The sequence below is a fragment of the Apiospora hydei genome (genome assembly GCF_038363865.1).
Source record: "Apiospora hydei strain CBS 114990 chromosome Unknown utg000005l_segment0_segment0, whole genome shotgun sequence".
NCBI classification, from domain to species: Eukaryota; Fungi; Ascomycota; class Sordariomycetes; order Amphisphaeriales; family Apiosporaceae; genus Apiospora; species Apiospora hydei.
In genome coordinates this window covers 2,327,244-2,347,599 of record NW_027117364.1, presented here as the reverse complement: position 1 = coordinate 2,347,599, position 20,356 = coordinate 2,327,244, and the positions used below count along the sequence as shown (strand labels likewise).

Sequence of the window (20,356 nt, the reverse complement as noted above, 5' to 3'; positions counted from 1 at the left end):
CTCGCCGTCGTCGAATTCTGGACCCAAGGACTCTCGACGCGAGCTCGGCCGTTTCCCCCCACCTCAGTGCTCTTGTTGCTATTGTTGTTGTTGTTGTTGAACGAGGTCGGCCGCTGACTAGGTCGGCTTTGTATTTGTAAATATGCAGGCACTGAACTCTGCGACCACCAGCCCGCTCTAGACGCGCCGGGCACTGCAAGGACGAGTTCGGGCTTCAATGCCAACGTGTAAGTAAGCGGCCGGAGGGAGAAGGATACAAGTGATAACTCCAAAAGGGTATTGTCTACAATGCAATAGAATGGAAGAAGAGGCGACAACAAGGGGGGACCAGAAGGATCAATGCCGGACTCGGGCAGAGAGAAACAAAATGCGGGAGATGCGATGCGATGCTGCGAATCGCAGTCGAGGAAATTAAGGTCAAGCACCGTAGTATGCAACAAGCAGAAACCCACTGCAGCGAATGAAGGACCGGATCCTAGCACAGCATCCAACAACAACAGTACGGTCAAGTCGGCAAGGTCGAGCAGGTACCCAGCCACAGGATAAGCAGAGATGCTTGAACCAGGAACAAACCAGAAATGCAGGACAGGCGACAGGACAGCAGCATCAGGTACCTTGGCTTTTCAGCTTTCCCGCGGTCAATTAGCCCAGTTACAGCGTTGACAAGCCGGAGCGTTGGCCTAAGGTAGCTGAAAACAACGAACCCGGGCAGTAGTGCGGGTGTTATTATTATTGTTGTTGTTGTTGATGTCGCTCGCTTGTTACTTGGTAGCAATTTGATTACATTATGTAGGCATGTAGGTACACTGGCCATCCCAGCTAGTTCTGGCCCTCTTCCAACACCATTGGGCTGTTTCAATGGGCGAAAGCTGGGTTCGGGTCTTCTAGCACTCGGCTTACCTTCCATGCTGAGGCGTTATGGAGCATGGATTGGCTGACCGAACACTGCCAGAATACAGTGCGAGGGGGGAGAGAGGGAGAGAGGCACGAGATTAAAGCAACAATGCGCCGTCCGTTCTCTCCTCCATACCTACTACATACCACAGTAGTCGGAGAGGAAGGAGGACATTGCCTGCTGGGCTATTCTCTTTGCTGACCTTCCTGTTTTAGCCCTATGGTGCGTGTAGCCTATTCTTCTTCTCAGAGACCGGTGATACTCGTGACACGCCAGACTCATGATACTTCTTCTCGCTGTGCCGGGCGCCCCTTCGTCCCTTCGCCCCTTCTACTGCTACTGCTACCTATGCTATGCACGTAATGCGGACCGATGCCTTTCTGCACAAATGTTTGCCTTTAGCTCAATAAATGCAGTGGGCATAGGTGCCATCAACCGTACGATCAGAGGTGACGGGAGGCTTCGGCAGAGACATGAGGGCCAATCTATTGGGTGTTCGGTGCATGATGTGGGCTTCAGGGCAACAGTGTGGAGAGGGGGAATCGAAGATCTTGATTGTTGATGTTGCTTTTGCAGTAGGCAGGGCAGAGAAGGCCGCATCTCTTCCCTGATCCGTCCCATGCAATTGGCCTGGGTGGGCGGTGGGCGGTGGGCGATGGGCGGTAGGCCGTAGGCGTGTAGGGTCGGGTCTCGTTGGAAAACCACCCCCAAGAATCTCCACATGCCGTTGCCCGAAATGGCCAGAAATATAGAGTCTACGTTACCATCTCTCCCTTCCCTGCCCTGCATTTGCATTTGCATACATCATGGAATCAATCAACAGCAAGCAAAGCAAGCAAAGCACCCAGCCAGCCAAGCACGCACCACGCACACAGTGTACGGCGTGCGGGCTGTCTCACCTTTATTATCATGCGTCTCTTTGCACTGACGATGCGGTCTGGTAGCGTCTCTCCACGCCCTCACCTGAGACTTGCTGGCGTCAGTGTACGGCAGAGGGGACCCGATGGTGGCTCAGAGAAATTTCTTTGTTCGGCGGATATCCCAAACCGCTTTGCTGCTGATCCTCGTACCGTTCGAAATTCGCAGGCAGGGCAGAGCTCCGTGTCTGCAGATACATCCCATCGGCACGAACCCCGCAGGCCCCGGGCTGCGCTCCTCCTTCACTGCCGAGTAGGAGGTAAGTATGTACCAGAAGCTGTGCCAGTTCCAGCCCAGTGGAGAGAAGGCAGCTCAAGCTAGTCTCGATCGCAGAGCCTTCATTCGTGTTCAGCCAACTGCATCAGATGCGATGCGCATGTCGTACAGCCTGCCGCAGGGCGCGTCCACCTCTTCCATCTTGACTGGCTGGGAGCTGCCATTCCCGCTAGTGCGGGCTAGACTACTGCGAGCCTGCCCTGATTTGCTTCCCTGCCTATTATTCGGCGGGTGGGGAGCCAAGCAGAAACAATAGCAAAGCGCCAGCTGCAAGGAGCCTTCTGCTTTTTCTCGATGGATATTGCAATTGTTCGGCTACATACTACTTACTGAATGCGCCATTTTGTCGGTATGTGCACCACGGGAATGTGTCCGGACCCGACAGATGCCCAGATGGACAGGCACAGGCAAACCATGACCGTGTCATCTAGCGCCCCGGTTCCTCGGCGTCCTGAATGGCAACGCCAGGTTTGATCACCTATCCGCACGTCGTAGCGATGAGGGCGCAAAGAAGAACGGAATACGGCTTGTGTGAGAAACGCCCCCAAGGGTGCTGCTGCTGTCTGCTGTATCAATATTCCAGCCAGGTAACTTACATACGGCTGTAGCTGACAAGCCATGCATCCACTTGGAGGATTTCCAGTGCTGATGCATGTCGTCTTCTCTATTGATGCTGTGCACTGGTGCTGGCTATCAACTGAAGCTGTCAAAACCCATTATATGCACTCGTCGGTCAGACAAACGGACGCACCGGCTACGAACAAGCTGGAATGTCATGATCTATCAACTGCAGAAGCTGTGCAAGGCACAGCAAACATGTGGTAACACATTCCTTGTCGCAATTAGCAGACAAACAACCCTGTTAGCTTGGGCAACCTTCTGGTATGTACATCCTGGCCTCCATCTACTACTGCCACGACGGGCTTCGCGATCGACATGTCTCCAGGAACGTCTCCAGAGGCGCGTAAGCTTCAGGAAATTAGTCCGAAGCGCCCTGGTCGCGGGGAAGGAGGAAAAGAGTTAGACGGTCCGGGGTTGAATAGTCATTAGTGTAGGTAACTTAATGTTGGGGTCGGACAACAAGGCTCTCACGATTAGTTATTCGAGGCGCGGGCCCTATCTGCTTCCAACTCGCTCGCGATGCTCGGCTTGTCTCTCATGTCTCTTGCCGTCGTACCTGTCTCGTATCCGTCCGAAGGCGTTTCCTTCCGGCCGGAAGTATCGTCGGAAACAGTGCCATTTGCCCTAGCCATTTGGCCAAGGCTGGGCTTTTCAAGGACTGGTTTGCCTAGACGTGGCGGGCTCCAAGCACGTCGCCTCTTTCCACGCCTTTTTATTTTATTTTATTCCTTAAAGTTCTTCGGATAGCGAGATAGCAAACTCACCCGAACCTATCGATTGCGTAGATGTGTATATACGATGCCGATCCGGATCGGAAAGGGCTAGGTATGTACAAGCAAGCTGTTTCACCTATCAGCACAGTGGCTGGATACATACCAGTCAAAAAAGCCTGATGAACAGATAAAGGGCCGATATCACGGTTCTCTCCGTGCCCTGTGTCGTGATCGAATGGTTCCACTGTCGGAGTGGAGGTGAGTTGCGATGATCTAGCAACACCCGAAATAGACTTGTTACCTAAGCCAACAACAGTCTCTACCACGACTTCCAGGTACAGACTTTACTTTCAGGTACAGTGTCACCATCACCATCCATCTACCACTACTGCTACCTATGCGTGCCCAGCTTACCAGATGCAGCTTGCAATGCAAGTCGAACCTTGAAAGTAGCCGCCCCTTCCCCTCAATGAGCCCCTGTAAGCCGGCACGGTAGGGTGTGGACCCGGTTTCTCACATCAGCTACGAAATCCGTAAACATCAAGGCCGCAAGTCTCTGACAAGCAATCTCATTGGTTCAGGTTCGAAACCGCTGGTAACATATCACTTCGAGAGAAAAATTCCAAACACACCGTCCCCGTTTCCCTCACAATCTCCTGGAATTTTCCTTCGCCTGCTAGTTCGCCAAGCTATCGGAAATGCCGTGCTCTACGTCTTCCTGGCGGGCGTGGAAAACAAGAACCAGGAAGACGGTTCGTGGCATGGTGCCATGCTTCCTGCACTATCTGCCTAGTCCGACAGAGCCGGCTCATGTGACCCATCGGAGCAATACATAGGCAGCATATCGTGGCCCGCTTTCGGTAGGTTGCTGCTAGCTCAAGTGCAAAACGGTCGCTCGCGCGCGAACTATTCAAGACAGGTTTTACCAGCAGAGAACTCCCAGCGCTATAAGGCCAAGGAGGTGGCTCGAAACAGCAACGCCTAGCCTTAGCTCCACGCGCTTTTAACCCGGTACTGGTGCGTTCCAGCAGCACTAGAAGCTTTGCTAGGACCCAGGTCCAACTTTTGGAAGAGTAAACGAAGGAGTGGCTGGGATCTGCGGCCTCCCCATGGGTTCGAGTGAGATGTGCGAGATGGAATTCGCTTTCGCCGCGCACCATCCATATTGTTTCAAGCCAGTACAGAGAGGTGCAACCGCCCCCTTGGAGAAGTAACAGGCTTGGCAGGACGGTATAGGCGTTGCCCGGTAACTAAGCCCCTTTGGCTACTGTTTTTGTCGAAGTCATGGCCCGGCGCTCGCTCGGTTAGGACTTGGGGGATGCACAACACAGCATGGTCGCCGGGGCCGAATGCTCCTGATCTGGGAGCGGAGTATCTTACCCTAAGGCCGCATGAAGAGAAATACATCCCCGTCGGTTTCGAGACAGCCCATTAGCCGCTGCTTGATTGGTAGTCGCACAGCCCCTGGCGGGCTCCCCGAAGTATCTTTTTTGCAAGCAGTAACGAAAACATACCATTCTCACGGTCAGGTCAACGCCATGTGGATCATGACGTGACAGCTCTTCTTTTACCCCTCTGTGTAGCGAGGGGCTAAAGACAACAATGGTGGCAGGTGGTCAGTATCTCTCCAGAAAGTTTTGCAGGATTTCAGACTCTGGCCTTTTCTCCCATACGGCCTACAGTATGTAGTCCTTTTGCGCGTCTACCGAGCACGCGAATAGTACAGAGGTCACGGCCCAAGAAGTTGGGCCTTGTCGATCTGACATGCCAAGACTTTTGTTGCTTTTGTTCTGTCAAGTCAAACGATCTGGTTGTCAACTGCATATGGTGGCGTAGGATGTAACTGGACAATGGGAACGGGCGCACACTGTGAAGAAGCGAGAGTCCGGCGTACATAGATAGGAATCATCAATGCCTGCCAGCCTGAGCAACATGGCAGATGACAAGGCAAGCTTGCTTCGACGCCGGGACAACTCCCACCCCAAGCCCAAGGACTGATAGCAATCCGGGCGACGGTGTCGCAATGGGCAATTTCGACACGCGATGGGGGAAGGGCTGAAGTCGACCGTCCGCCCGCGATTGGCTGGCGGCGGATGTCGTCACCCGTGATACGAGCAAATAAGAATACGTGCCGGTAGACGCGCCGTTGGTGGGTGTACGTGCCGCGTCCTGGCCGCCCCTTGTGGCCACGGGTGGTGGTGAAATTACTCCAAAATAGAAATAACATTGACCACACCAAAATCGCGTCTATTTCGCGTCATGAGGCGTTACCAATCCCAGCGGAGCGGCACGGGAGTTGCGTTTCGCGCCCAGAGCCACCGAACAAAGGGACGCCTCTAATCACACCATCCTCCTATTTCATCAAGCCCAGCTAGCCACCGAGGCGCAATTTGACGGTTCGCTGTAGTCAGTAGTCTCGAACCGGGGGGAAACGCAGCTGCAGTTCTCGAAGAAGAATCGACTATCGATCATCGGCACGTGTTTTTTTATTCTTTCCTTGTCCCGCCGGTGAGGTTCGCTAGATTCGGAACAAAGCCCACCACTCCCCAAGGCGCGGGGCAATCACCTCTCAGATGATCAGGCTTGGTCAAAGTATCCTGATTTTGGAGACAAGTTTCTAGGCCCGAGGGAGATGGTTATTCCCGTTAAAGGGGCATCCCTCACCATATGCACTCTTACTCGATCTCCTGATTTTTTTGAGCATGTTCTATTGTGATGGCGCACCTACTTGGTGAGTTGGCAAGCGATGCCACCTAACAAATGTCTCAAAAGATGCGCCTAGAATGGGTGTACCCTGGCCCTGAAGAGTAGAGCAGTGAGTGATATGTATGGCCTAGGTGTATATCAAGCCTCTTAAGGGTGTCAGCGCGTTGGAATACGAGAACTACCGTACGTCTGCTACCCACGTCGACACTGTGCGTCTTTGCGTGGGTTAGGCAATTAATAAGCTTCTCCCCAGAAGCTCCCGTTATCCCTGATTGCTATGCCGGAAAGGCCAGAGGGCGAACTGCGACTCGGTACAAGCATAACTGCGGGCATTGATATACCTCAATTGACTCTAAGATACCGGTGCTGCCTCGCGCCTCAAAAGAGCAGGTACACAGCACTCACTGCACAAGTCAAGTACATACAAGCGCGGGCTTGCTTCCCTATCGTCCAACGGTCTCAACTTATTGACCTGCACCCAGTGCCTAAAGCCCGTTTTGAGTACAATGAGCACTGTAATTTGCACTGTAACGTGACCCCACCATCAACGACGTCTTGTGAATTCTGTACTAGGAGATGCAAAATTGGCAGGAGGCAAATGCGCATATGTTATGTTGTGCAACTGAGGACACCGCCAGCGCACACGAAGCAATAGTTTTCGGTAGACCTTGAAACGGGAACAGGTAGAAGCAGTCGTGCAGAGGCGTGTTGGAAAGTCGCAGATCTGTTGCTTGCCTCAGTCGGGATTTGCTACGTACTTCCTTTTTCCCCGCTGTCCCAGCAACTGCTTCCCGCACCACAAAACACAAGTCGAGATCCCGGGAATCCCAATATCATTTCCCAAAATGGAGGCCGAAATTAGAGCCGTGCTCCCGGATCTGGACCCGATCCTCTCGGAGTACTCAGTGGGCTATCTGCGACATGCGTCAATGACATGGACCGATGATGAGGAAGCGACCGGACTGTCGCCCTTGGCCGATGCTGCCATCGCCATCACGGAGCTTCTGGTTTCCGCTGCGGGCAACGCTACTGGGCCCCAGCAGGACAAGATCCGTACGCTGGTCGCCAAGTGGGTGGAGAAGTACGAGGCCGCCAACAGTGAGAATGGCGGGCGTAAGGGGCCGTCCGCGGTCAAGCGTCTGGACCAGGCCATCTCGGTCGGTACCCAGCGGAACATGTCTTCCACGCTCGCTGTGGCGACGGGCAACATCGACCTCGAGTCGGCCAACGCTCGCAAGGTCGAGTCCAAGGTCGACCGCAAGAAGCTCGAGAAGGCAGAGCGCAAGATTGCGGCCAAGCAGAACAAGAAGGAGTTCAAAACGGTTCAGTACGAGGCTTCCAAGCTCCTCAACCAGACCGACGATGCCCAGTCGTACGAAGAGTTCTACATGGCTGTCAACCCTCTGCAACTCGGCTCGAGTGGCGGCAACAAATCCAAGGATATCAAGATTGAGAACATTGATGTTTCCATCGGCGGCCAGAGAATCTTGACCGACACCAATCTTACCTTGGCCTATGGTCATCGCTATGGTTTGGTTGGCAACAACGGTGTTGGTAAATCTACACTTCTGCGCGCACTTTCGCGGAGAGAGGTGCCTATTCCTACACATATCTCGATTCTTCACGTCGAGCAGGAGGTAAGTCCAAGTCTTTCTACCAGTAGACAACATGCACTGACACAAATTTGCAGCTTATGGGTGACGACACGCCGGCTATCCAAGCGGTTCTGGATGCCGATGTCTGGCGAAAGGTCCTTCTCAAGGAGCAAGGGGTAAGCCACACGTCCCGGGATGTAGTGTTGATTCTCTGAGCCATGGCTAACTCTGTACTAGGACCTTACTGCTAAACTGGCCGACATTGAGACGCAACGTGCGCCAATGGCAGATACGTCTGCCGATGCTGCCAGGCTTGACCGAGAACGCGAGGCCCTAGATACCAAGCTTGGTGACGTTCAGTCCAAATTGGCCGAGATGGAGTCTGACAAGGCCGAGTCTCGTGCAGCCAGTATCCTTGCTGGCCTTGGTTTCTCAGCCGAGCGCCAGCTCTTTGCCACTAAGACCTTCTCTGGTGGTTGGCGTATGCGTCTTGCTCTTGCTAGAGCTCTTTTCTGCGAACCTGACCTGCTGCTTCTTGACGAACCGTCTAACATGTTGGATGTCCCCTCCATCACCTTCCTTTCAAACTACCTTCAAACATACCCTAGCACCGTCCTCGTGGTGAGTCACGACAGAGCCTTCCTCAACGAAGTCGCGACCGATATCATGCACCAGCACTCCGAAAGACTCGACTACTACCGGGGTGCCAACTTCGAGTCCTTCTACGCCACCAGAGAGGAGCGGAAGAAGGTCTACCAGAGAGAGTACGAGAACAACGTGGCGGCGCGTGCCCATTTGCAAGATTTCATCAACAAATTCCGATACAACGCTGCCAAGGCTGCCGAAGCCCAGTCGCGTATCAAGAAACTGGAACGTATGCCTATCCTGGAGGCACCAGAGGCCGAGTACAGTGTCAAGTTCAAGTTCCCCGACGTCGAGAAGCTCTCACCCCTATTATCCAAATGTCAGGTGTCACATTCGGGTACACGCCGGAGAACATCTTGCTCAAGGACGTCGATCTCGATGTTCAGCTCGATTCTCGTATCGGTATCGTTGGTCCCAACGGTGCTGGTAAGACTACAATCTTGAAGCTCCTCATCGGCAAGCTGGGAGCCACCACGGGTCTGATTTCACAGAACTCGCGCCTTCGTGTTGGATTCTTTGCTCAACATCACGTCGACGCTCTCGATCTCACCATGAGTGCGGTCAGTTTCATGTCGAAGTCATACCCCGGACGTACGGACGAAGAGTACCGTCGCCAGCTCGGCGCCTTCGGTATCACCGGCACGACGGGTCTGCAGAAGATGGAGGTGTTGTCCGGAGGTCAAAAGTCGCGTGTAGCTTTCGCGTGCCTGGCCCTGACCAACCCCCACATTCTTGTTCTTGACGAACCGTCCAACCATCTCGATATCGAGGCCATGGATGCGCTGTCCGAGGCGCTGCGGGAGTTCCAGGGAGGTGTCCTCATGGTTTCTCACGATGTCACTATGCTGCAGACTGTGTGCAACAGCTTGTGGGTTTGCGAGAACGGAACGGTCTGGAAGTTCCCCGGAGACGTCCAGGCGTACAAGAAGAGAATCACGGCCCAGGCAGACTCGTCTGGTGTCGTTAAGGCTCATTAGATTCACATCGTAGGCGAAGTAGTAGTTCACGCGAAATGAATAAACACGATGGCCTCATACGATACTCAGCACGAAGTACTTTGTACAATCGTGAGATATGTTACTCCCATGTAAATGGCTGCCTATATTGATTCCCTGTCTACTTATCCTGTTGTAACGATGATTGTCCTCAACTCTAATCGATATAGGATACTAAAGCATCCACTCGAGACCACGCATACTTTATGCCTCGCATGGCGGAACTGGATAACCATCTTCCTGAGCGACGAGTTGCAACCAACAACCTCTAGGACGTGTTTCACGGCAAGTTGTAGTAGAGGGTTTCCAACTTGGGTATCCGCATCATCACCTATGTGTAGTTCAAATTTATACGAGCTTCTTCGAAGCACTGCATGTCACATGTCAATGCTTGTTCAAGTTAGTTTCCATGTTCGCTATGGATAGATACACTTCATTCATCTGACCCCATCTCCCTCTCGACTGCTTCAACAGCTACCTTTTGTTTGACAGTATGACCCCCTAATGAAATTCCTCATACTCTCACAAGCAGAGGAACCGCCCACTTTCATCCGTGGCTAGTTGATTGTGCTCTCTCTAGGAGTCGTATTTCGCTATGCAACTCACCCCGAGAGGCTTTACGCCAGTCATATCAGTGGCCACCCTCTTCTTGCTATTAGAGGATTTGTTCATTTGTGAATTTTTTTAAGGAACGATACGGCGGTTTGCTTTCCGTTTCTCTACCCCCATCCTCGCGTACTACTTCTATACGAGTACCCATCATAAGACTTACTGCTTGCATGGATGATTAAAAGGAAACGTGTTTGGTCCTAGAAGTTATTTGCCTACGCTTATTCCTGTTTCGCTAGATGCTACGTGGAACCGCGAGGAAACAACCGGTGCATGAAGGCATCCATTCAATTGGTACGGAACAAGCTGCTGTACTCTAAACTACGACTGTCTTGCCGTTGTATGTTTGCTTGTTTACTCTTGGTACGGGTACAACGAACAGGTTTCTCAATCCAACAGCGAGAACACGCAGATCTCTTCCATTGCCGAAGGTCGAAAACACGTGTAGAGGAGTGGCGTTTATGGGTGCGGAAATCGCATCCAGATGTCATGACACTCAGCATCACCCCCTTTCTCCATGCCAACGTATCTTCAGCCGTGTGACCGATCTATGAGGCCGAGTATTTGGAATAAACACACTGCTCATACATCTACACACATCTGCACACATGAGCCCGTTCCTCACCATCCTGGGTCGCGATGGTAGAAACCACCGTACCTGCTGGACTCCGGTAGCTTCCAGTGATCTTTAGCCCTCCCGCCTATGGCCAGGTACGAGCCACAGAGGGAGTCGGCTAGCCCACGGTGTGAAAGATTACCCTACCCATCAAAACCACTGATGAGATTTACCGAGAGTTAGCAAATAGTTTCCCAACCCGAACCCAAGGCCATACCACATGCATGGAAGGGGGTTTCCAGTATACGCTCATATGCACCCACATAGGCATGATACACTCGAGACTCTTAGTACGAAAGAAACATTTCAGTTGACAGGAACTTGAACGGTGTGACGGGCAGAAACAAGTCGGCACTCAAGTAAATGAAAGAGGGTGATTGCGAGTAAGGGGTTGGAAATAAGTACAATATACGTTGATGTACTTAACATAGATACGTAGACCACATAACTGCGCTTACCAGCAGTCGAAGGCGTCGGATAAAGCATTCAGAAATCAAGTATTCCAAGACAAGGCAATAACTCACTCCACCGAAACGCGGCAAGCCAGAGGCAGCCCTGTTCATCTGCGGCTTAGCACAGAGTAGGCACAGCAAATAGGCTCAGACCATTAATCACGGAGATGGGCAACGATGTTTGTCTCAAGATACAACGAAGAAATCCGATTGAAGCCGCTGAGGCGAACACTAATGAAACTAAAAGCACATCGTCAAGCACCCGGAGTGCGACGGATAATAACCATAACCCTGCGAAGACCACCACACCTTATTTTTGTTCCGGAACCTAAGCCGGAGAAAAAGGAGAAGAAACCACATAAGAACTACATGGAGATGATTGATGACGGAAAACGCCAAGAAATCCGCGGCAAGTAGCACGAGAGTCCGAAATGAATCGAGGACGCCTCACTACTGCCTCCTTAAGTATGAGGCGACTAGGCCAAAGGCCTGTCCCTCCAGTTCATCCGAAGAAAGAGCACATCAATATGCCTAATTACCAATGCTTCATGAGCCACCGGATCGGCTCATCGCAATACGCTTCCAATGATCACGCTCTTGCTCCAACTTGGCAATCTTCTCTTCTAGTTCGTCAAAACGCTGAGCCTTGCGCTCTCGAGACTTGCGAGCGGCAAGAGTGTTGCGAGCTCGCTTCATTGCAATGTTGTCCGAAGGGTCATCTACAATGATTGGCGGCAGAGGCTTGTCTCGTCGGCGAGAGTTGACACCAGAGACAGAAGAGTGGCGTCCATGACTAGTAGGCGAGTTGGCAGATTTGCGACGGGGCAGAGGAGCAGGCTCAACGACCTCGAGATCTTCCGACTTGTCGATAGGAGATTCGTCAAGGGCAGGTGTAGGGAATGTGTCCGTGACGGTAGTCTCCTGAGGGAAGAGTGGGTACCAAGGGTCGCTGGCGCCGTTGTCAAAGTCGTTGCTGCCAAAGTTGGGACTAACGTCAAAGCTATCGATGAAGTCGGGTGACTCGTTGGAGAAGGACGGCGAAGTCAGGTTGGTGAAAGCCGTCGAGTTCGGTGCGGAGATTAGCAGGTCGTGGGGAGAGACGGTGCCAATGTTAGTCGTCGAACTCGAGGCGGAGCTGACACCAAAATCGTACGCGGCAGCGGGGGAAGAGTAAGCCGGGGTGGCCACTCCGCCCTCGCCCCAAGTGAGGTCTCCAAGCGCGTCTGCATTGTGTAAGCGGTTGACCCTTCTGGCAGAAGAAGGGATGTGTTTACCTTGCAAATCCATCTTGGCCGGGTTCTGGTTACCGATGCCTTGAGTGAACAGTGGAACCGGGGGGCGGGCCTGACGGTGCTGCTGTTGCTGATTCACTGCGATAGTCGATGATGGAGCAGATAAAGATGCGTAAAACTGCTGGTTTTGGTTTTGAGCAGTGGGAGAGTTGAGCCGATTGTTGAAAGCCAAAGAAGAAGTCTGGTGCCCTGTCGCTTGGATAATCTGGGCCACTCGTTGGTTCTGCAATGAGGGAGAGTAGTCACTGCTGTTGTTGACCTGGTTTGATGACGAGTGACGTCGATTGTTGTTTAGAGATCCAAAGTTTGTATTCGCTGCTGTTGCAGGCGAGGAAACCGTGCGATTAGCGGTCGTTCTGGCGGGAGAGGGCTGATCGAACAAGACAAAGTCCTGCTGATGTTGCGGCTGCTGATATGGCTGTTGATGCGCGGATGGTGCCGGCAGGCTGGACGAACTGGAGGGAAGCCATGGTGACTGATGGGAATCCGTGGTGAAGACTGTTAAGTCTTGAGGGGAAATGGTTGCGGTGGTGAGAGAACTGTTGCGGGAGCTGGGAATAGCTTCGTGGACGTTCAGATCGACCTGTGAAGGAAGAGCTGAAGGGAAGGGTTGAGTGGAGTTGATGGGTTGTTCTTTAGAAGACTGAATGGTGACGTTGGCTACGGAGAGCACGGGGAAGCTGGGAACGGGGGGTTGCTGGTTTAACGCATCTTGGGGGATACCTGATGTGTTTCTTGTGTAATGTCTGCCTGGTTTTGGGGGGGATGGGAGAAAAAGAAGAGGAAAAGGGAAGAAAAGTTGGTGCAGGTCGGGATGCGCTGAGGTTTTTGAATGAGTGGGGTGGGAAAGGCTGTGTGTGGTGGGATGGGAAGGTGAGACTGGGAGACCGGCTCGCGCCCGCCAAACCACACACACTTTTTTTTCCTCCCAGCGCAGCGCAGCATTTGCGACCTAGGTTTCCCAGGTTTTCGCAAGTTTTTAGGGTGCAGGTTACGCCCGGCGGGCCCAATTGGTCGCAGTTGCCTCCCCCAAGGCCAAAAAACTGCATCCCACTCAACCCACTGTCCGCGACTGCGACGGAATCACAGTCCACAATCCCGTTTGCGCTGTTTGGCGATCGACCGTCCAGCTATGAGTCATAGCCTAGCGCCTTGGCATTCCCATTCTGCCGGGGTTCTACGCACGGCGCACTGTACTAGCAGCACATTCATTGGAACGGCTCGTATTACCTGCCAGCCTGCCACTTGCTGCCCGTATTCTGCTGCATATCGACTGGGAGAATCTCAGCCGGCAGTAATGGCAGGGCCAAGGGAGAAAAAACGCTTCGGTACGTGCCTTGGTCCTACAGAACTTTGGTAGATTGGCCTGGAAATGCCCTCGTTCCAGGAGTTTCGTCGCCCAAAAACATTACTGCTGGTACCTGGAGGGATGTTGGTTGATGCGCCTCGCAACTGGTTGCCTTGCTAGTATGCATCCAATCTCCACTGCAGCATCTCTCCCAGCATTTCCAACCCGGCGTGCCGGAATAGGAAACGGCCAAATCCCGATTACATGTCTAGGGCGCAAGCGTCCACTTGCCAGGATGCGCTCGCGCTCACGACATGGATTGATTCTTCAATCTTCTTGGACGCTATCCGGACCAGAACAAGAACAAATTTCAGCACATGCTGCAATCTGTCCAGTTCAGCTGATCTGATCTTGATACACCATGTCTGTGACCATCTGGATGGGATAGACGTATATCTTGAGGCCTTGAGACGTGCAGGAGCGAAGGAGGCTAAGCACACAGTATCAATAATCGTGTGAGGGCATTGGCTGCAACGATAATACAGCTGCCTGGGTTCAATTGGTAGCCTTGAAAAGGCTCTTAGACATGTGCCGCCCTTGTGCTTCGAAGGGAGGTGGGAGGTATGCAGTTAGTTGATGGCACTGCCCATATCCGCACTGCCTCAGCTCGGTGGCAGTATTACACAGATGCGCTGTGTACAGTAAGATCAGATTAACAATGCACCAGTTCCGGTCCTGGTCGGTTGAGGGCCGCGAATCGAATCACGATCCCCATTTTCCGATTACTTACAACTCTGGATGGGCGTTACGTACGATGCGATGCCTCTTGCGCTCAAGGCAGCGACATTTCCCATGATGGGACTTGCTTTTTACCCCTGGTCACGTCCCAAAGCTTCATCCATGCCTTTATTTTTCGGAATTGACTTTCTCGGCAAATCAGATATCTCAATTGCTCCCCGGCCTTTGCTTCTATGCAGTTGTGACTCATACTCGCGCATGCTGGGGGTGTGCGCGGGCTGGGGATGGATACATAGCTTCTATGTTTCATCTACGGCAACCCCATACTAATACCGCCAAGCGGAGCCTGAGCCAAGCTGCTGATGCTTAGCGTTCGTGTATCCTACCAAGTAGATACTCTCTGCCAATAGTAGATTCTAGGTAGGTAGGAATAAACACGCCCAGGGAAGGGATATCGTATATTAGCGGCTCGGGTAGTCTTTCGACAACACGGCGTCGCGGTCTTGCAGTAGTCTGCCTGTAGGACGATACGCATCATCAGGCATTGATCTCTCTCACCGAGTCCTTCTGCTGCATATAAATCCTTTACTAGTAGGAGGGCGCTGAGACAAATTAGGGCGCTCTGCAGGGGTGGAGCCGAGTCTGCCTCCCGGTCAATGGTACATGGATGCAGCAGGTGCAAGTAAAGTTCCTCCGTCTTACACTTTTTGCACCTCAAGCGTGCCGCGTTCGACTTTGCCTGCTCCGTCGATGCGTCGCCTTCCCGGCGCATGTGTGTATGGGCTTCCGGCGTGTGGATATACATTGCATACATACTTGCGCAACCTCATGCGCCTGTTACCTATCTGCATTACGTCGGAGCTCAACCATCTCCCACCCAGCTTTCGCCCATTCCGACACTGAGGTCAAATATCGGAGTTGCTGGTTCGCTCACCCGCGCCTCCCGGCCTCTTCTTAGGTCAGCCACGGATATGCAGATATCCCGATGAAGCAAGTCCTGCCCCCATGGAGGGTCAAGTGGCTCTAGGTAGGCCTTGGACAAAGTCCATCATCAGCAAGTTCACCCAAGATTCACAGCAATCCCAGTTGCCAGAGGCCGGGTTGTGTGGCTGAAAGCGGCCAATAACTTCCCTGCCGGCATGAGCTTACGTGAGCCCACGTATCTAGGCCTCCGTAATCTCCGCGTGGACCCCTGTTACTTGTTGATTCGTGCTCAGTTTGCGACCCGGATCATCGCCGCGAGTCGGCGGGGCCCGGGGGAAGCGAGCGACGTTCAGTTGCGACACACAATTGATGAAGTCACAATGATGCATTGAGTGCTGTGTAGGTGTTGTAGGAAGGTGGTTGTCATCGCGTACATCTATCCTGAACCGGAAGCTGCCCATGCATCGGCTGCAACGAAGAGATGAGAACCACATCATGGGTTAAGATGGCCTCGACAACGCCAGGTCGCGAGACTCAGGGCCTCAACTTAGACAAGAAGGGGCTGCTGTACTGACCGTTATGCTGGGGCCTCAGCCCAATGAGTATTCGGGCGCCGCGAGTGACGCGACACAGCTATTGACAACTACCCTTCTCGAACCATGTTACATATACCGAAGAAGGAAATCCATTGTCAGTGATGCCACCGTCTATCGTACTAGCCTAGGTCCAAAGTGCAATCAACGTGTCATTCCGCTGTATCCTACAAACAATTCTCTATATCCAGCGAAGCCTGCGATGCTCTGCTTGTGAGAAATTATCAAACTTTAGTAACCACCCCTAGAAACGCCAATTGATATCCTTTGACCTCAACTGAAGGTCGAAGGAGAAACGAAAAACCATCGAAGTGGAAAAGCAGAACCGCAATGTGAGTCCTACTTGAATACAATGCCTCGAACGCCTCGAACGCCTACTTATGCCTTGTCGTCATCATTGCAATGCTTGTGAATGGAGGCAAAATCCGTGGCCAGTGACGGAGAACCATGGGGGTTGCCTCTGGTAATGTACAATGGATGCTCACGTCTTCGTCGAGATCGACAAAGCTGAGGCGGTCCAACTACTTCCTTAACTCGCCAATAAAGTGTTTCGATAACCATATCAGGTCGTCGAGGATCGATGTCACCGTAAAGTTCGCTCTCAACTAAGAGCTGGGCGGTTCTGTCGCCTTCTGCTTGCCTTTGCCCTTAGGGTTAGAGACGTTCTATGTAATACATTAGAAGAGAAGATCTGTCAAGCTGTAAAACGGCATGAACTTACCTCGGATAAAGGTGATCCAGAAACAGAAGACGATTCAGGAGTGACGTGTGAGCCGATGCTCGAACCAGTGGCTGTGTTGATCGCGTCTGCAGTTGAAGCCTCAACCAGGTTACTATCCTGGATGACAACCTCCTTCGCAGCAATACGTCTCATTAGGCTCAGGAAGCTGGAGTTTCTGAATTTCTCCGATTCGTCTGAAGCCACCGAGTCAACCAGTTGCTGAGCGACACGTGCAAGCTCTGTCTCATCTTGAGGGTTGTGAACTGGTTCAGTCTTGGGTTCCTGGACTTCGGCTGGAGCAGGGTTCAAGACCTCAGCTGCATCGAACTTCAATTAGCAACAGATCCTGTAATTTCTTGATATAGCGAAACGTACCTCTGTTAAGTAGAGCAGTATCGTGGTTAGAATTCATCCACTCCTCCAGCGCTAGATCAAATTCCTCGTCATTGATCTGGCGATCCATCATCTGCTGGGCATGCCACTCCTTCTGCTCCTTTGAATCCATCACAGGACCACCAGGTGCCATGAGCCCCCCGGCTTGGCTACCAAATGGCCCAAAAGGCATCATAGGACCCATTTGGCCGAATCCGCTACCGGGAACGGCAAACGGACCCATCTGCATAGGATTGTTAGGCATGAAAGATGGGTTGTTCATGGCTGGTAACTGATTGACCTGATGAATCTGTGCTTGGGAGGAGGGGAGTGGCCTGTACAGACTGCCCATGAAGGCTCATGTTCTGAAACTGGGAAGCCCAGTCTCCTTGCATGTTCTGTTGAGCCATAGCAGCAGGATGTTGGGGGCCCATGTACGCAGCATTCGGAGGGCCTCGCATTTGCGCCATGGGCATGGGACCGAAATTCGGGGTAGGCAAGGTCGGGATTGTGCCAGGGCTGCCCTGGAAGTTGTTGAAATGCTGATTACCGGCATTGGCGAGATGGGAGGCTGGTGATCGAAAGGACTGGTCAAATAGTATCAGCAGTGGTTTTTGGGTAGCTTGGGGAAGGGAACAGAAGTTGATAAGGGATTGGTAAGGGCCAAGTGAACAGCGTGGTTCTCGTGGCGATCGTAAAAAAGTCCCCAACAGCTTTGTGGGTGCAAAGTTTGGAATGCGACAGCCCCATGGTGTTTACTTACCTCGCCGGGCTGATTCTGGGCGTGGATGTGATCTTGCTGGCGTGACCGATCCTGATCGAAATGCCGAGCCAGCCCTTTGGCGGCGTTGGACGGACCGCAGATGTTGTCTGCCATGATGATTCGGAGATGTGTGCGAGATGTTGGTAGTATGTAGGGAAGATGCTACTAGCCGGCGAAGGTGTCACTAGGCACAAATGTCGCCGAGTGCCGCTTTGGAAGGGAAAGGAGAAGGTGGAAGGGTCGTTGATGTCGTGGTTGTGAATATTGATAGAGGAAAGGATGTCAAGTAATGACGGGGAAGAATACGAAGGTGGCTCTAAGCTGTTTTGCACAAATTGGCATTCACATCAACTAACGATGCTTGTCAAGCTCCAGAGATCAGATGTCGAGGGTCGCACGCGATCGCGTTGCTATTGGTGCTCGGCCAAAGACGGGTCTGACCTGCAACGGATCTGGGGAAAACGGCGGGGTGGGAATTACGTAGTAGCAAACCGAGGTCCTAGTCAAGCTTCTGCCGAAAGATGTGGCTAGGTAGAACGGGATCTGACTGCTGCACTAGGTACGGACTACGGTGTGTGGCGTAATCGTGAGGCACGCGTGTGTATGAAAGTCGGATATCGGGTGTGAATTTTCCGAGGTCGGGTCGCAGAGGTACGTACCTAAAGCAGGTGGCCGATGCAGTTGAGTGGACGCCAGGTGAATGGTGAGTGCTGGGATACAAAGGTACCTACACCTACTTGGAGAATTGGACACTGCTGAGGCGCCGAGCTACATAGCACCAGTGGGGCTCTTGCAGCAAGGTATCGGTGGATTGGTACTGGCGACGTTGCCAGTGTGCAGGTGAGGTCAACAATTGTAGGTCTACCCAGCTTCCCGCCGGCAGCATCACAACAGCACCAGCTCATACGAAAACGAAGACAACAACAACAACAGTCACACCACTTACTTCTCAGCTCGTCAGCCTGGCAATACAGGCGACCTTGCTTACCTCCCCGTACCTTGCGACACCAACTACATATCTACGTCCCATCCGGGCCTATCTCCAAGATGGTGAGCTTGCACTACCTGTCTGGATCAATGTCTTGACGTGGCTGACCCCTGAGAGCAGGCGCAGGTTATCTCGAATTCCGGCCACGATGATATGATTGTATGTCTTCCACCCAGCCAGCCCTCTGCACCCTGGAGCATCTGCAAAGCATAGAGCGTACAGCAGCAACACAAGCACACCATGTCTCTTTCCCTGGAGTCTTCGGTCATCACCACTGACACTGTTCAGCATGATGCAGTTCTCGACTACTACGGACGCCGGCTAGCCACATGCTCCTCCGACAAGACCATCAAGATCTTCGAGATCGAGGGCGAGACGCAACGATTAACGGAAACACTAAAGGGGTATGGCTCCCACCCGACACCGACGTTGGCTATCCATGATATGCTGTTGCTGACAATGGGTCTATAGTCATGAAGGTGCTGTGTGGTGTGTGTCCTGGGCACACCCCAAGTACGGAAACATTCTGGCTTCGGCAGGCTACGACGGCAAGGTCTTCATCTGGCGCGAGCAACAGAACCAATGGCAGAAGATCTTCGATTTCGCACTCCACAAGGCCTCGGTCAACATGGTCTCTTGGTCGCCGCATGAGTCCGGCTGCCTGCTTGCCTGCGCTTCCTCCGACGGAACCGTCTCGGTCCTCGAGTTCAAGGACAACAACTTTCAGCACGTCGCATTCCCCGCCCACGGCCTGGGAGTCAACTCGGTCTCTTGGGCGCCCGCTACCACGCCCGGCAGTATTGTTTCCTCGGCCTCCCCCGGCCAGGGCTCTCCTATCCAGCGACGCTTCGTGACGGGCGGATGCGACAACGTGTTGAAGATCTGGACCTGGGACCAGGCCACTCAAGGGTACAAGCAGGAGAGTGAGCCTCTTACTGGCCACACCGACTGGGTGCGGGATGTCGCTTGGAGCCCTACTGTCCTCCAAAAGAGCTATATCGCCTCGGCGTCCGAAGACAAGACGGTGCGCATTTGGACCAGCGACAGCAACAGCCAGGGTCAGTGGGCCTGCAAGGTGCTGAACTTCGATGCCGTCGTCTGGCGTGTCAGCTGGAGTCTGAGCGGAAACGTGCTGGCCGTTAGCGGCGGCGACAACAAGGTCTCGCTGTGGAAGGAGAACCTGCGTGGCGAGTGGGGAGTGCGTGAAGACCATGGAAGAGTAAGCCCGAAATCCGGCAACAGCGCAAACTCAAACAAAGAATACGAGCGTCGTCGATTTCTGCCTAGAAAAACCAGGCCGCAGTTATATGGTAAACATGGTCTAGTCTCATACCAGGAGTTCTGGCTTATGGCAGTCCTATGGGCGCGAGAAGGAAAAGTCTCGGTGTGATGAAGCGTGATATCATTCGGAGTAGAGAGGTCGGAAAATAGACTCCTATTTCATTCACATTTCCCATTCAATTTCCCCTACAAACATCATCGGCATCTAGACGTGATATCGCGCAGAAGACTTACACATGCTGAACTGATTCGCCATATATGGTACAATAAAGGAAAATACGAGTGACAAACTGACCTCGCTCGCGCACTTTAGGAGCATCGCCATCAAAAAGTTGGTTTGATGAAGCAGACCCGG

At 52.8% G+C, this 20,356-nt stretch overlaps 4 protein-coding genes across 4 annotated transcripts; 2 read left to right on the top strand and 2 right to left on the bottom strand.

Moving 5' to 3' along the window:
• Window positions 1-6,974: 6,974 nt before the first annotated feature.
• Window positions 6,975-9,346, top strand: PG997_006204 (ATPase components of ABC transporter; the record flags this gene model as incomplete). The annotated part of the gene is made up of 4 exons (XM_066810519.1): window positions 6,975-7,766; window positions 7,820-7,900; window positions 7,962-8,598; window positions 8,649-9,346. 4 exons carry the CDS (start codon window positions 6,975-6,977, stop codon window positions 9,344-9,346), a joined length of 2,208 nt encoding a protein of 735 aa, XP_066669442.1.
• Window positions 9,347-11,587: 2,241 nt separating this feature from the next.
• On the bottom strand, window positions 11,588-14,475 carry PG997_006203 (uncharacterized protein; the record flags this gene model as incomplete). Its single annotated transcript, XM_066810518.1, has 4 exons — window positions 11,588-13,056; window positions 13,397-13,463; window positions 13,933-14,111; window positions 14,412-14,475. The coding sequence occupies 4 exons, from the start codon at window positions 14,473-14,475 to the stop codon at window positions 11,588-11,590; spliced, it is 1,779 nt and encodes a 592-aa protein (XP_066669441.1).
• A 2,006-nt stretch (window positions 14,476-16,481) lies between these two features.
• Window positions 16,482-17,846, bottom strand: PG997_006202 (uncharacterized protein; the record flags this gene model as incomplete). The annotated part of the gene is made up of 5 exons (XM_066810517.1): window positions 16,482-16,541; window positions 16,598-16,914; window positions 16,973-17,213; window positions 17,311-17,556; window positions 17,733-17,846. The coding sequence occupies 5 exons, from the start codon at window positions 17,844-17,846 to the stop codon at window positions 16,482-16,484; spliced, it is 978 nt and encodes a 325-aa protein (XP_066669440.1).
• Window positions 17,847-18,960: 1,114 nt separating this feature from the next.
• Window positions 18,961-20,034, top strand: PG997_006201 (protein transporter sec-13; the record flags this gene model as incomplete). Its single annotated transcript, XM_066810516.1, has 3 exons — window positions 18,961-19,124; window positions 19,192-19,939; window positions 20,008-20,034. The coding sequence occupies 3 exons, from the start codon at window positions 18,961-18,963 to the stop codon at window positions 20,032-20,034; spliced, it is 939 nt and encodes a 312-aa protein (XP_066669439.1).
• Between the last annotated feature and the right edge of the window lie 322 nt (window positions 20,035-20,356).